This window comes from Rhea americana, unplaced genomic scaffold, assembly GCF_003343005.1.
Source record: "Rhea americana isolate MKP2758 unplaced genomic scaffold, rheAme1 scaffold_52, whole genome shotgun sequence".
NCBI classification, from domain to species: Eukaryota; Metazoa; Chordata; class Aves; order Rheiformes; family Rheidae; genus Rhea; species Rhea americana.
Genome location: NW_028186668.1, coordinates 3,355,492 through 3,373,043, shown reverse-complemented (window position 1 = coordinate 3,373,043; position 17,552 = coordinate 3,355,492). Strand labels below are relative to the sequence as shown.

General features: G+C 38.8%; 1 protein-coding gene across 1 annotated transcript in view; it reads right to left on the bottom strand.

Annotated features, from left to right (window-relative positions):
- MYO16 (myosin XVI) overlaps window positions 1-17,552 on the bottom strand; it is a 384,245-nt gene that overhangs the window by 268,841 nt on the left and 97,852 nt on the right. The window contains exon 2 of the mRNA XM_085318127.1: window positions 11,950-12,213. Within this exon, the coding sequence (XP_085174253.1) occupies window positions 11,950-12,175 (226 nt within the window). The 5' untranslated portion in view covers window positions 12,176-12,213. The remainder of the gene's footprint in view (window positions 1-11,949; window positions 12,214-17,552) is intronic.

The following is a 17,552-nucleotide window of genomic DNA, read 5'->3' as shown; positions in this document are numbered from 1 at the left end:
AGAAGTTGGAATTACAGACCTCTGCTTCTGATTTACCTTCCCAATTCCCTGCCATGCATTTAAAGCCTCTACAGCTATTCCTTGTCTCCCCACTGAACTAGAGGCTTAAGAGGATTATGCTGCCTCTTGTGGAGGTGGAAGGACCACATCAGGACCGTATGTCAGAAATTCAGCAATTGCATGCCTACAGTCATTACTAACTTATCAAATACATAGAAAAATATACATTCATTTTCAGAAATGGARGAAAATAGACTGTAAATAACCCCCAGCAACAACAGAGGCTGGGGACTCACTGGCTGGGGAACAACTCTGCAAGAAATGCCCTGGGGGACAGCAACCTGGGCATGAGCCAGCAACATGTCCTGGTTGCAGGGATGGTCAACAGCATCCTGCAYGCTACTTTAACAGGAGCACAGGCAGTTGATTGAGGGAATTGATTATCTCCCTCTGTCTGGCACTCACTAGACCATCTACAGTATTTTGCCCAGTTTGGGGGACTTCAAATRCAGAAGGACTTTGATTAAGTGGGGCAAGTTCAGTAGAGGGCACCACAATGGTTGGGTACTGGAGCAGTTGCTCTGCAAGGAGAGGTTGGGAGAGCAGCGCTTGTTCAGCCTGGAGAACGGACAACTTTAGGGAGAACTAAAAGCAGCCTGCCAGTATCTATGAGGAGGTTATTGATAAGATAGAGYTAGGCTCATCACAGTGGTGCACGGCAGGAGGACAAGAGGTATGAGCTGTAACAAGACAGAATTCTATAGGATGTAAGGAAAAACTTTTTCACCATAAAAAGAGCCAGGCAGTGGAGAAGGCTGCCCAGGGAGGTTGTGCAATCTCTGTTCTTGGAATTTTTCAAGACCTGACTGGACAAGCCTTAATAACCTGATCTGATCTCATAGCTGACCTTCCTGGAGCAGGAGKTTGGAGTAGAGATCTCCTGAGGTCCTTTCCAACCTAAGTGATTCTACAACTCAATGAATTCACCAATAATGAGGCGGACATGGAAAAGGGTAGACAAAACCACATTATCTGACTGCTTCCCAGTTCCAAGACACCATGAGTCCATGCTCATATGGAGCCACATGGTAGGTTTGGGCTGCAGTGCTGAGCTACAACTGTAGGCGCACAAACTTCCCAAATGATAAGCAATGCCAATTTCTCTTCTGCTCAAAAAATCTATGCAACAGACCTGTAAGTTACATCTGGCACACAAAACTGAGAAATCAAGGAGAAGCCAGAACCCTGTACTAGAAATGCATGTTACCAGTTTCCAACAGAACAAGAGCTGAGGACTAATCTAAAGAGAATTTGCATGACTATAATTAAAATCACATATATAGCAGTAACAAATTATGCCCATGTAAGAATCAGTGGAATCAGTGTAAAGTGTTTACTTTACATCTGGCCTTTTCTGTTCCTATTGCATGGTTTTGAATAGTTGCACCAATGAGTTCTTTTTTAGGGGGTGGAGGGATGTGGGGGGAAGGATTTAAACCAAAACAAGTCCAACATTCATCCCATATAGGAATTCAGTAAAGCCAGTGAAGTTCAGATGGGATTTATTAAAAAGTTTACCATGACAGCTGGTGCCCTGTTACAGGATGCTCCTTGGTAGACAAAGCAGCAGTTCACATTTCAGACAGATGCTTCCAGCTTTAAGAAAACTGCAAGTCATATTTTCCTTATTCTCAAGGAGTTTATGTGGAATTCTAGGAAAAACTACTACTATATAACAACAATAGTTGTGATTGCTAAAATCTGGAGTGTGGACCATAGCTCAGTGATTTAATGYTGCAGCTGTCATGTTTGCCTTTTGAGTCTGAATTTAATCAAACAGTACACAGTGTGAGAATCAGCTCCTGCAACCATCTTACTGTTTCTCGTGTAGAATCACARTGTGTACTGCTTCAAGGTCACATATATACTACACTGCAATATACAGTCATTGGAAAGCAACAATGTAAGAAAGTAATAYGCAGCCTCAGGCTAACTGTCAAAATTCTACCTTGAACTGTTTACATAATGCTTAAAATCCATGTTTAAAGCCTGACATTTAGAAATATTGTCAATGTTACCTTAACTACTGACCTGCCCACCTCTGATCCTGGATGCAATTTACATAAAAATACAAGTTAGATTACCTATTCCTTTAGATTTGTCGATTGTATGTAGAAGCTTCAATTCCATCCCTGTAATAACCTGTAACTGTGATGGCTGCAAATAGCAAAAATCAAGAAGAATCAGTTGTCTATTCATTATGCCATAAAACCCTTTTTATTTATTTCCTTCTTAGAACTACAGACCTTGTTCTCTGTCAGCTTGATGTGCAAAAGGTTTTAGCAGCTAAAGCCCTGCMTATCAAGTTATGATACCTAACTATATTAAGAAAAAAGAATCCATCAATGTATATGTCAGCAAAAAGAAAGATCATTGAAATAATAAGCACTAAACATACTTGGTGTTTAGACTTTTTATTGAGGAAGGACAGACTTAAAGMAAACTCACAAAACACTGTACAGATAAATCTAGCTCTGCCTCTTGTGTTTTGACTGGGAATAGTACTGTAATTCAGGCACAAGGAAAGAGCTTAGCAATTAAAAAATATTGCATCTAGTGGCTGGGCTATGTTCATTTAGACCTTCAGAACTACTGGAGAAAGTTTTTCCCCTTATTTGTTCTACTTCTAAAAACTTTCAAAGAAATATTCTTCTCATTCTTTCGATTAATATGATGGTGATCAACCCAAGTTTATATGCTGCAGGATTCCAAAATATGGCCTTTTTCCAGAGTTATGGTTAATCTATTAAATCAACATTCCTCTGATGAAACAATGGAAGTTACTCTGTTGGAAAAKCTTTGCAAAATTAAATTGAGAAACTGAAAATACTTTTAAGGTATTGTGAAGAAATCACCTGTATTTTTAATAAGGAACTGTATTATTACTTTAAGGGTTTGTTGTTTTAAAAAAGGGGGAAAGAGGAAAGGTTATTTCTATTTTTATGCTAGACCAATTGGCAATTGAAATAAAGACATCTTAAGATTAGTGATATTGAAAGTCAAATACAGAAAAGTTTCCTCTTTGAACTGAAGTATTATTGGAAATCAATTTGAAGCATGAAAGAGAAATACCCTGAAGGAGAAATCAATTGCAAATTGCACAGGGAAGATTTGATTCTTTCTATCTTTATATTTCACAAGTACAGACTAGGGTCTTCTGCCATCACAGGAGAATTTCCTTTTAATCAGTGTGACTTCTAACAACATCCAGGGGATGCCAGCAGTACCTGCTGCTCAGTGGATGCCCTCTTTCATCAGGAGAGCAGGCTTCTGAATGGTGCTGATTTATAGCCTTGCCTCCCAGTGCATGATGTGAGGAACACCAACCACAGATCCCCTTTGAAATGAATGGGAAAACTGCCAGATGCCAGTTAGCTGGTTGTTAGTGGCTTAACAAACTTCCACTGGCATCGTAGTGAGTTTGTGAGCGATTAGCCTTAGTGTTTCCTCCTTTTCTCGTGTGTGCCAGAGCATGCTAAAGTGGAAAATTGTTTTTAGTATTACACGGAAAGGAAAGACCTTATGGAGAAAAACAAATGAGACTGATAGACTTAAACTGAAGAAAGTGCAGATAACATGTCTATAACAATTACCAGTTCAGATCAATTATTCCTCTAAAAAAACTGGATGCGTGTATAAGGTAACGGTCTTCTGAATAGATTTTCTTAACATTTTAAACTGTTAAAGCTTTTTGAATTATATCCTCATTATGCAAAGTCATGATGAATTTACATACTGACTAGTCCCTCTGAAGAAAAGCATTATATCACAGTCTATCAAAAGAAATAGTTGAGAATTTTGAAAAGGGGCTCAAAGCTGAAAGAATAACATTCTTAGTAATCTCTTTTAGAAATACTGTGGCAAAGTTTTCCTCATAAACATTACGTTCTATAATTACAATAGAGGCAACATATAAAAATAATGATTTCTAGTTCTTGTTTGGATTTATAAAGATAATATTCAAGAGCAGACTTCTCTGTCTACAAACACACATTGCATTGCCTATGGTTTAAAAATCTGGTCTCTAAGGAAAAATCCAAAAGCTATGTTTCTAGAAACTCTGTACAGGAGTAAGAAAAAGGTATACATTTCAGAGAGGGGTCCATAAATCCCTTAGGGTGAACTTAGAGACATCCAAAATTTTCCAATAGGAACTACTAAATTCAAATGTATATCTCAACCTTGACTTCTCAGAGCTTAAACATGTAAAAGAGGACTAAAAAATAATCCAATTTGTATATCTACATACATATGTGTGTGTGTGTAATTTTAATATACTTCTATTTTCCAAGGAACTAAGGGGAGTTCATCTAGTGGTAGAGACAATTTATTATTGTACAACAACAGCTTGTTTCGCAGTCAACTTTCTACAGCTTATATAGCAAGCAAGACCACCTAGCTTCAGCATGTCTCTTAGTCAGGGGACATGCACCCAAAACAGCCAACAAAGCAATCCAACTTAACTTTCAGGCCAGCAAAAAAGTGCAAGTGACAGCTCTTCTCCCAGTTATATGGAGAAAAGAAGGAAGCTCTACCTCTGTTTTMTGATGGGACGTCTGTTATGAACACCTCCACCAGATCAGCTCCGGAGGACTCAAAACGGAGGGAAGCCTTTCTAGTTCCCTACGAGGTGTAAGTAGAGGATAGCTACTTCAGTAAGTGTAATTCTGGGCATGCACAGAAACAAAACTTGCAGCTAGATCTGCCCAGGGAGCTTTCAGAACTAAAAGAAAAGTGGCTGATGGACAGAAGCACTCCTGGTTAGATAGTACACAGGGAGAAGGAAGAGGCTAGATAAAATTTACTCCATCAAGCCTATTGTTCACTTCAGTGATATATTACACTTTGGTTTTGTAAGTTTTACTTATTTCAATAAAATAAACCTTGTCTACCAGGAATCACACATATTTTTTGGTAAACAAAGGTAGCTTAAGATACAGTTCTCATCTTGTAGCCTTACCTAATTACTAAAATGTAAGCACACATACAAAAGAACAAAAAGCACACATGGTATCCTGTAGGAATTCAAATGTATTCACATTTCATCTCCCTGTGATTTTATGATTGCTTTTGAAATAGGCTGCTTTAATTACTTAACATCTGTTACCTAATAACTAAAGGCATTATGTGTCCCTGTGCTGTAACAAAAAGATGGCCTGTGTTGCCAAATTCAGCACACATGGTACTAAACAAGGTTAACAACCATGTTGAGCCTASGACTGGAGGTTGACTCTGATTTGAAATGTGCTTCAGCCTTCAGGGCTTTTGAAACTGCTTCTTCATCAATGGGTGGATTGAGATGGTTGATTGATGTTTCATTTTTCCATACAGACTGATTAAGTCACTAGCACCATGCCTGACAGTCAGCTGAGTTAGTCCTTTCCAAAGTTACARCCCTATCAGTTCCTAATGCAGAATGCATGTAACTGTCCATCTTGTCAATATATTCAGTTACAGTATACATTTTTTCCCTCAAGAGCCCTGATCGTGCAAAATTTTGTGCATTTCATTAGTTCCACATGCTATGAATAGTCCCTTGACTTCACTTTTCAGAGCGTTTACTATTCAAATCTCTTAAGGACTGGGCCCATCAATATTGAATTGTACAAATTATAATACTTATGTATTGTGATTTCTTTTAAAGTGGTTCCTAGTAAATTAACATTTGTCAACAGTAATTTTTAGATTATCATCTAATTTACAATTTTCTCCCCTAATATAAAGAAAACTAACTGTAAATTCCCAAGTATCTTTATATTGACCAAAAAATATCCCTAAAGCTGTTATTGCATATGTATAGTGAATTCTACAAGCATTCCCAGGAAAAAAAAATAGTTTGCATGATGATTAGAGTGAGAGTAAATAGTAATTTGCAATTAAAATATATTAAATAAAACTAGCACAATCCTGAACCAAAGCATTACAAATCCTGTGTTTATCTGTGTTTTAAATTTAGAAAAAGAACTATGCTTGCACAGTCTTTTCTTGGGGTAAAGAAATACAGAGTATCTGATCTCTCAAATAATTTTTAGCTGCTCTGTAGTTCTGCTTTAAGAATACTCTTAAACATGTTATTTTTTAAAAAATTCACCAAGTTGAAATTACATTAAATTTTGTCTTTTTTCATGATTTCTCTATTCAGAAAAGTGCTAATAGGTGTACTGTACTAATATCATTTTTGATCGAAATATTCATTTATTAATTTTGGGAGGTTTCTTTTGTTCTGAAGGTTTCTGTACTCACGGTAAGCACACCCCAACTGTTTGTTATTTTATCCTGCTTAGGGCTGGAACAAAACATCCAGAGCTTATTGGCTGATGCGACAGGGTTTCCCAAAGAGATTTGTAAAACCAAGAGCACAGCCAGGGAACTGAGAAATGCTACTCAGATTACATAACCTAATCCTGATTCACCAACTGTGTGTGTTTGTCTGGCCTTTATGCTCATAGTGTAATACATACGTAACAATATGTGCATATATATACATATATGTACAAATATATACATATATAAAACACCTCAGATATTTATCATAATATCACTTATAAAATTTTACTCCTTTCTCTTCAGAAGATTGTAAAAGAAAGAAATAATCTAAAATCAGAAATACATTAACACACTATAAATAAATGTAAATATACAAAATAAATGTTAAGTAAAGTGTCTTTGAGAGGAAGAGTGAAGGAAAAAGGTGATATTATGTATTTAATCAAAAGCAACACGGTAGAAAGATTTTGAAAGGTGGAAGTAATCAAGAGTGGGGTATTCTAATTTGAGATGACATAGAAGATTGAGCTGAACTTTTACACAGACTTCTTTTTCTCCTCAACAGTCACCTTTTTAACACAAGAGGGAGGGATTTTTGCCTAATATAGTGAAATTCTGGCTTATCAATAAAGATCCAACTTGGCAGATTTAACGCCACAACAATTTTTTCACCTCTTTCCTACACTTTAGGTACAATCATAATAATTTGTTCGGTCATTTTGTCATTAATTTTGTTCTATTACTGACAATATGTGTTTTTAGCAAATGTATTTATTTATCTTTCAGTCTTGTCTAGTAACAAAGATACCTCTGAACTATTACTGACACACAAAAAGGCAATCTTCACCCAGCACTTTGGTGACCTTTAAAAGCAAGGTATTGCCATGCTCCGAGCCTAGCTTCCTAACTGCGCCTCCTAGCATATGCAGAAAGCCAAAGGATGTGCCACCAAAAAATTCCCTGCAATCAGTTTGAGAAGAGATATCTCAGATGGCAGGAGAAGAGGTGTCCCTGGACATGAAGAAAGATAGTTGAAGGTCAGAAGGTCCCAAGACAGGTAAGATGAATTTATTCCCAGTCTTTTCAACTATACAAATATTTAGGACAAACGGTTTATTTTACACACTCTCAGTGATCTTCATTCCTCAGACTTTCCCCAGTTTCCTGATACCTGGCAACAGACTTCACCTAACGCTTGTCCATGGAGTCTTCTGTTCACGAACTGGTATCTATGGCCCACATCCTGGCTCTTGCAGCTTTCTAAACAGACTGTTGGCAACTCTTAAACCTGAGCTCTGAGGATCAGTAAGTTTACCCCGATACGTTTGCCAGGCACAGGGAGTGGAACCCTGTGTTTTCCAGACTATCCTGGTAACCAGCCAAGCTGTTAGTACTAGAGAAAGATACAACCCTAAAGCATAAACGAGCTTACTGCAGTAAAATACAAAGATAAGAGGTCAGTTACTAGATTTTGAAACAATGCAAGGAAAAAAAAATGTGCTTTACTTCCCCGAGCAGTGGAAAGTGCAGCAGAAGGGGTACTGGTATCTTCTGCTTCTTACTCCAGCTTTTCCAGGTATCCTATGGAGAGAGAAGGGGGAGTAAGGCTGTCCCCAGCCACTACACTCTCCCACTGCTAAAAGGAAGTGGCCATGCTGGTAGCCCTGCACTACTACTGGGAAGACGTTCAGGCAGGATGGAAGCAGAGGCGAGCAGGGCTGACTAAAGCAATCAGAGCTAGGCTCAGCCTCAGAGGAAAGGCTTATATTACACAYAGCATCAGTATTAACATCCAATCACTTTGGTATCAGACCCATTTGGAATCACAGCGCTACCACAGAATCAGCATACTGTCCATGAAAAGGATGAAGGGAACCTTAATTAGGTTTAGGGAACCTACATTCYCCTTCTGATGCTGATTTTCACAGGAGTACCTCTTTTGTCTCAAGGCTGAGTTGCTGGCTCTTTGAGCTTCCTATCCTGACTCTCCATGCCCCATAAACATGGGGGAACTTATGGTTTACTTTATGACTGCATTGCAACTTAGTGTTTTCATAACCAAAGATACTACATAGAGAGCATCTCTGACAGCCTTATGATTTCAGATACGCTGCAGCRTTTCTAAAAGGTTGTGTTAGAGAGTATTCCAAAAGATGACTGAAAATAAATTCAGTCTTTTAGTTTCCCTTCTTTGTCAGATGTAGGGTGCAGGACTGTCATGTTCACTTTTTGATAYTGTTTTCGTCATGACAAGTTTATCTGTCAGTTCACAGTGCCTAGAGACGCTCAAAAACTCACCTCTCTCAAACTGCCATCATTTCCCATTGTTGTCAGTAGTAATATCTCAAGTTTTCCTTTGGGAAGGAGGCATATCCCATATTCTCAAGAAGCCAAGCTACCCAGACCTTTGGGGCATGACTATCTTGTATGTTAAGCAGAAAGGCAAGCTCAGATTCACTCCRTTTCCTGATTGCTCAGTTCATTTCCTAATTGCTCGTACATGAGGCTAAGCTGATGCGCAGGTTCTGAGCAAATGCTGGAGCATACATGTCAGAGAACAAAATCTGAGCTCACACTAATCATAAATGTAGGTGCAAGCATACCTGCTCTGCAGTAGAACGGAACAGGATGCAGAAACCTCGCTGGCCTCCACCTTGCAGTAACATTATATGGCTGATGTCAGCAAGACAAATATCCTGCTCTCCATTATTAATGTGGATTTGACATCTCTCTCAAATAACAACAGTGAGTAGGATTTAAAGGCAACTGACCCACAGTTTGTTCTCTTGCCAGCAGAAAAGATGTAAAAAAAACCTGTGTCACACAAAACATTATGCTCACTTACTCACTGGTTTCTGCTCCTATACATATCACCACTGAGAACAACAGTTTAAGAATCTCTCAAAAGGATGACCAGCAGCTAGAAGGTGTGGTCCACAGAGACCAGATGCAAAGCTGGGGCTGGGGGGGGGGGGAGGATTTCTTTTCAGTCTTCCTGGGTCAGCTGAAAGATCAAATTTCAGTTATGAATAATAATAGAAAAAATAAAAATAATCACTTAAAATGCCTCCAAACAGAGCAAAACCACAACATTTTGCTAATTTTTAGCTTACTGTGAATATAATGAGTCTATATTTCATCACCAAACTTGAGACAAAGCATGTCACTACTAAAATTTCTAAAAGCCCATTTTAAAATTAATTTTAATCCAAACTAATGATTCCATCTATTAGCATACATTAGCAGAAATTCATTTTGTGCCCAGTAGCAAGTACTATAGTAATTTTGGAGAAGATATATTCTGCATGAATAACAAAGGCACTGAATTCTTAAGAGCAAAACTCCCATTAGATTCAAGTGTGAAATGTGTCTGCACACTAGCCACATTACAAATTCATCTTCAGATACATATTCATGTTATCCAACTTACCTCATCTATCTAACTAGCTTATTTCTCACCATTTCCAAATGTGCTGTCCAATTTATATAGTTTCTGATACTCCAAAGAAACAAGGCCCTAAACTTCACCTGGGGGACTACTTCTAGTCCACTCTATTGTTGTGTCCTCTTTCCACTTTTTATACTAAATGATATTCTCTTCATACAACTGTAAAACACGATTTTTTAGCCAGCTTTTTTAACCCTGCAGAATGGGTGTTTCATCTTGCTGAATTATTACTAGCTGAGTTCAAACTTATTCAAACAGCCACTGCTTTGTTCCTCTCAAATTTAGCTCTTTTTCTTCTCCTGTTTAAATTGCTTTCTCCAATTCTTACTCGTTATGTTGCTCTTCCATGAGCTCCATCCAGTGTAGCCACATTTTCTACTTAATTGCTAACTATGTAGCTGATATGCGCTTTTTATAACTGGACCCCAAACCAAGCAAAATTATTCAAGGATTCATCAGCAAACAAGAGTTTGCTTAAGAGTCTCAGAGACAGGACTGTTAAAAAGACTTGGGACTTGCTCAGTTTAAAGAACGGAGGAAGCAGATAGTTGTGGTAGAACTTTTACAGTCTCAAGATTTGCAGAAAATTCTTAAATAGGCCTCAGAAATGAAGAAGATAAGCCTGGTTGTTATTCTTTTAAATCTGTGATTGTATAAATCCATTATTGTACACCCTCTTCCAAGGATAAAAATGCCCAGCTTTTTCAAACACAACGTCCTATGCAAGGGACACAGATATTGAGTACAGGAATGTTGTTATCCCTACTTGGCTTATCTGTGGGCTATCTGAGCTCCCTGCTTCTAGGGAGCTAATATTTTTTTTAAGTGAAGGATACCATCACTGTTTTTCCCTCGTCTCACTTTCCTCCTCCTTAGATATTTTTTCCCTTACGTTCATGCTATTCAGTTTCAGCAGTTGCTGAATTTTCTGTTCTGATTCAGATGCAGCTCAAGGCCAAATAGAGGCACCATAAAAGACTGCTGATCCTCATCACCACCTCARTAAGTGATCTATATTTCTTCAGAAAAAAAAATGTTAAAAATAGTCTGAAGTATCTGACTCTTATAGAATGCAGAAAATCTTAACTAGTATTCTTCTTGTCTTTCAGAGAAAGTGGGAGCTATGGGAGCACTGAGAATTATAATTCTTATATTTTTACAGATTAGGAGAGTGGAATGGGAAGTTGTGGATTTTATTTGAAATTTCAGTTATGAATGCTGCCCCGGACACTCACTTTAAAAGAAGAGTCTTTTGCTCCATTTCCTATATAGATCTAAATATGTAAGACTTTCTCAAACAACAATAAATAATGATAGAGCAAATGCCCACTAAAATCAAGGTTCAGGAGTGAGTAAAAAAACTACATGTAGTCAAATAGGCAAAAATTAGGCCAAGGATGGCCAGTAGGTTGCACAGTGTGACTCCAGCTCAGAGCCTCTCCAGTTAGGGCAGTTTTCTGCTAATACGATTACATAAAGCTGCTTTAAAATCTGTTTGCAAGAAGCTGCTAAAAGCATTACAATTGTTTTATTACTGGCCTCCCAAACTATGATATGGGGATTCCCGGAGACTTCTAAAATGCGGGAGATCACTGCTACAAAGTTTAGTTCCCTTTTGGGCAATAAATTACAAAATTCCTCAGATAATTATCAACTGTACCAGGGATTAAAACAATGCTAGCAAGACCCAAGAACAACTAAAATAAGGATCCTCCAAATGTAGCAACATATTTCAAAAGTGTATCAACACGATATTACAACTGGAGACCTGACCCTCTGCAGGTCAACTCCACCTCATTGCACAACGCAGGCCAATGTCAATGATATCAGCATTCTTTACTCCAGATTTTTGCCTAAAAATGGGGAAATAATTTTACAAGTAACTTGCGTGAAATTCTGTGGCTGATGATATGTAAGAAGGCCACAAATAATCATGATGATAGTCTTGACTGGTCTTGAAATATATTAACTTATGCATAATATCAAGCTCAGAGTGATTTTGTTAGGTGTCTGAAGGTTTATTTTCTATGTCTTAAGCAACACGCTGTAATATAYTGCATGTAATACATTTTGTTACATTGATCACTTTATGAAAACTATCAAAGTTTTACACCAGGTAAGGAGCACACGGAGGCTTCTCCTCCAAAACGAGACACGTCARCGTTACTGGGTACCTTCTTTATCGTCGTGACGTACGATCGCATCCTGTATCGTGTCGGCAAGGCTGAAACGAACCCGGTGGCTCTTGCCATGCTTCAGCTTTTTCGCGTGACCGTCCCGCTTCTGCAAGGCTTTCTCGCGCTCGTAGTAGGCCTTGATTTGATCRCAGCGCATGCGCTTCACCAGCCGCTGCCGCTGGCCCAGGGGCAGCGACTCCAGCAAGCACTGGTCAATTTCCATCTCATGCGATCGGAAAACGTTACATAGCTGGAAACAGCCTGGAAGAGAGCAAGCACAAACCCAYGCAGGTCAGGCAACGGCCGGCGTTCAGATATTCAAGTGTTCAGGTATCGGATTTCCTCCTGTCCTTTTTAGCCATGCCTACGGCTCTGTCGTGTGAGCGCTACTCGAGCACGCAGAGAGCGTGTATCATTACCATAGGCTTTCTGGAAACACCACAGACTTTCTGGAAACACCATATAACTAATTCCATTAAAACGCTAATGCATTTTTTTAAAGCTAACCTCAGTTCATGGAAACAAATGTGAATAGAAAGATGTCTAAGAGCTCACTAGGTGAGATGGGTGAATATTTAAATAATTCAAGGTAATTCAAGTAGTTCACATTTGCTTACAAACRCAAGACTATTATGAACTGAAAAGTAAGCCTGACGCCTGTATTCCTTTTTTAACACATTTTCATCTTTGAGTTAGTGAATTTCTGTTATGCAGTGAGAATAAAAATCATCATACSACAACTATAATGAGTTCATTAACATGCAGCGAGTACTCAGGCAACTATCTCTTAAAAACATCAAAATCATTCTGGAATCATAGTCATGCAAATGACTTTTTTTTTATGGCATTGCATATAGCCATCCAAGTTGAATTGTCTAATGAAAATGTCAAATACTGGAATCTTCATGAGGAAACAGATCACATAGATCTTCGATTCAGTTACTCTTAACATTCATAACATTACCTTCAAGTCAGATTCCTCTTTTGTTGTCACTGTTAAATTTGCCATTTTTACTAGCATTTCAATAACACTAATGTTCTTTCCCCATATGTTCTCTATTCCACTGGGAGTGAACACCGTAAGAGAATGTTCATTGCTGCTGGTGTCTTTTCAGGGGACAGTTCCATTACACRGGGAGACTAGTAATTGCCAGATAATTTTATTGCTAGAGTCCTGAGATGTGAATCTGCATTTTCCCCATCAATGATGTACCCGAATTTCTTATTTCTAAGGGCTGCAAGCAGCCCAGATGAGAATGCTTTTTCTTTCCTTGGTTAACGTAAGAGCTCTTGAAGAGGATGTAGGCTCAAGYCACCTTGGGCAGTTAAAAAATACAGGGATGTTTGTGCAACTTTAATTAAGCTTGCTTTTGTCTACCCATTTTTCTAAATCTCTAATTACATAATAAAAGTATCCCTACTTCATTCAGGGCACTGGCTGGGTAGTGCTGACTAAATGACTACTTTGTTTTCTCCTTGCTGCTTGACATATGCCTAATCTACTGAATACCATTCAAACTCTGCTCTGAAGGCATAATTAATAATTTCCTGTCAAGCTTTTGTAAAACTCATATCACCAATGCACATAAGTGCTTCACAAATATTTATTATTTTCATAAAAAGACAGATAAAGGGRCATTATTATCCATATTTGGTACTGAAGAACTGAGATGAAGACAGGGACTTTCTTTTTAAATAACCTATTTAGGGTGTCCAATTCAAGATGTCTATGCTCCTTCTCAGAGTTTTTTGTTTTGCTTTAAAGATGTAGTATTCTATTATATAATGTTGTTATATAATACCATAACAAAACACTATTAAAGTGAAATTTCTACTAACTTTAGCTGTGAATATGAATGCCAAGCACCCCTACAAATTAGATCTCAGGGTCTTACGTCAGACATCTGAAAATTGAGGAACATATATTTATGCAAAAAGTAGCTAAAGTATCTTGTTGATAAATTCCAAAATACAAGCAGGCGCATGATACAGTTCTATAGGTCAAGTTCAGTCAACTTATTTTAACATAAATTACCCTTTCCTTCCCTRAAAATTCTGATCTTTTCTTAGTACACCATCAAATTATGCAAAAACGAGTCTGTCAAACTAAAAARCTGGAAATACGTACTGGCTTTCATTAAAACAAATTGCAAACACTTTGTGTATGTCAAAAGCAAACAACTCTTCTGTAAGACAAAATCTTCTATTTTACCTTAACTGAGRTATTTAATTTCTGAGTGTATTTCAGAAAAGACAAAGAAATGAAAGACTAGCACCATAAAGCTGCTAAAGATGTAGCTTTATGTCTCCTTTCACTCCCAGGGAWCACAGCATTCAACTAAGTCACAAGTCCAGACCGTCCTTAGCCTGAGGCAGTTCGTGACTGAATCTCCTTGGTGTCACAATACAACTGACTGAGGAATAAGCAAACTTCAGAACTCTTGGATTGTTCTGCCTTGTATAAAATCTTTCAATAACCACCTCTTAGTCTTCCTCACAAAAAGTACTGTGTAGATCACTGAGCTTATATGATACCGCATCTAAGTCTGGGTGTACTGCCTGCCAGATAGGCTTACAGCTTCAGAGGGAGAACCAGCTTGCTGTGTTGAACCATATTTGACAACACAGGCTGAAATGCTGGGAACAGTTAAAGAGAAGTTCCTCCTAACTGTTTTTCAGCTCTTCACTGCTACTTCATGACTGCTATAGGAGCCTGACTGCAGGAGTTCTCTTCTGCTCCTACATTTCAGGAGCAGCAGATAACAGCACTGCCAGCACCAGCTAAGATGCAGAAGACACCAAACAATCGCTCAGCCTTTGCTCCCTGGTTTGGTGGTCACACATGCGGTCACAGATCTTAGCTGGAAGAAGAGAGCATTGCAACTCAGCTGAGCTAAGAGGCCAGCTGTACAAGAGCTCTGCTCTGTTCCTTCCTTCTCTTTTACCTCCCAAAACAGAATGAAGAAGCAACACTCAGGCACTTGGGCTCTGGGAGGCTACAGCTGAAGCTGCTATCCATCTCTGGAAAACTCAGCCRAAGGTGGGAATCATTGCTGGTGCTTTAGTCTTACCCATATATCAGTGTTGTTTGCTAACAACAGACTTTAACTGTATCTTTGCTTTTCATCTAGCTCATCTGCAGTCTCTGCTCTTAGGAGGAACTCGTGCTCTTTGTTGCTATGTAACAACTGAGACTGGTGCCAGCTGTTGGACCCCTTCTCTGCCACACCTCTACTCCTCCAGTGCCATAAATCAAGCAAATTAGCTTAAAGTGTTGGTTAAATAGAGTCCAGCAGAAGAGGAGATTGGACAGCCAGACTCTAGTTTCAGCTTGAATGTGGCTGACCTAGTGTCCTCTGTCTCTCCACTGAGATGACTTTCAGCTTTTATGAGTGCTCCCATATTTGCCAGCTCCGTGAAGAACTGGACTGAGATGCTGGACTGCCAGACTGGCTGCAGATAATAGTTTTCACTGTGTGGCTRAAGTCAAACAGATTAGGCAGATCCAGAGGGTGACTATTAATCCACTTGGGCACTGGTCCCAGCTGAGAAGTGATGAATTGCAGGTGGGATGTTTCCTCTCAGCACATCTGGAACATGATACRTCCTAGATGAGATCACTATCTGACTGTGGATTTAATAGCTGCAGGTCAGTAGGCTTGCTGGGTTAAACTTGGATTAAACAATATATTGTAGACARCAAGGCAAATTCTCTGACTTCATCATTCAGTCACTCACCTTTAGGACACACAACATTCAGTTCCAGTTTTAGAACCAGGCAGATTTGTTCCCTACACTATGGGAGCCTAATGAGCACTGGCAATTGCCAGCAGCACAACAAGCAGGCCTTCCTTGCTATCACCACCAGCGACTGGAGCTCTAGGCTAGAGGGTTATAGTCCCATAGACAAGTTTCTGGAGGGAATTTTGGAGATCATTCACTCAATGACACTTTGAGCAGGAGACTGATCAGCAACATCTGATCAGGTTACTTATGTGTTTGTCTAGCAGAGTCTTGAAAATTTCTAGCAATAGAGATTCTAAAAGTTCTCTGGGTAACCTGTTCCACTGTCTTTTTTTTTTTTTTTTTTTTTTTTTGGGGGGGGCATTTTTTCATTAGGAATTGTATCCATCTTACACTAGGAGGGCCCAAAACTGCACACAGAGTTGCAAATGCAGCCTCACCAGCCCAAAGAAGAGGGGGACAAGGATTTCCCTCAGTCCGTTGGCCACAGGATTCTAATATAGACCAGTATACAGCATGCCTTAGTTGCAATGAGAGCACAGTGCTGGCTCGTATTCAACTTTGCAGCTACTGTAAAGCCTAGATCCTTTTCTGCAGGGCTGCAACCCAAGTGAGTCAGTCAGTTCCCAGCCTGTACCAATGCAGAGGGTTATTCTGTCTTAGGCACAGAAATACGCACTTTTTTTGTTGAWCTTCCCAGGTCTGTTGGCCCAGTCCTCACAGTTAAGATCTACTATTCAAAGCATGTCAACCCTCCACCCTAATTTAGCATTGCCAACACCAGCTGCAGTTTAAGATGCAAAGAAAATCTCCTGGAAAAAATAGCTGCTAAAATCCACAACTCTATTAGGCGGACGTAAACTGTGGACACCTGGCTACAGTCAGGATCGAAAGCGACGCTATTAGAGCCTAAGTGTAACAGGCACAGCAGGTTTGTCCATCGCCTGGGACCCGCTCAAATAGCAGAAGACGTATGGGAAGCATGCTTTTGAGGAGAGCTCTTCCTAAGTGTGTCAGGAGACACACTTGCTGTGCTAGTCAAAAGAGAGTGTGGCCTCACAAAGAAAGATCTGTAGGTAGAGARAAAGGTTGCCTTCTGGGTCAATTTGTATAAAAGTTTTTATCTCTTTATATGTATATGAAATCATATTTGAAGATTATTTCACATGTTTTTTTTCATGCTTCAGTCAGTATATGACAAATTACAGTTGTGTAGAGTGATTTGATAAGGTCACTGTGACTGTCACTAGCAGATTGCACCGGTTAACTCATTAGCAGTGTGATGACAACATTATCTCCATCAAAACASTGAAAAAGCTTACTAGGGTATGATTTATTTAATGAGATACCCCAGACCATAATGACTAGAAAAATGACTGACAGTATGTATCTGTTTTTAAGGTCTGTATGCTTCATACAGTCACACAGTATAAAAATGTTTAGGAAATACTGAAATACCAAATGCAGATACTTTTATTATATCATAATGGTTATTAACTAGCACAGCACAAAGAAAGCCACTGCCACTCTAATTAAAATAAATAAATAAATAAAAGCTGTTTCAAGGATACTTGCTAGTGTAAAGCCACTTCACCAACCTGGCCCACTCTGAACTATTATGAAGAGAAGAATGATTGCTATCAAAACTGTTAATAAAATTGTAGCAATTTACTCACAATTGACCCGAGTGCCAACTGCATTACAACACAAATTACGAGCTTGATCCTGTATGAACAAGAGATTTCTGAGTAAACAGGAACTGCTTGCTTTGAATTGTTTCCAGTTCTCACTGTGAAAATGAAGTATTTTGTGGCATCACATGGACTAGCTCATGGACAACTTGAAAAGCTTGAGAA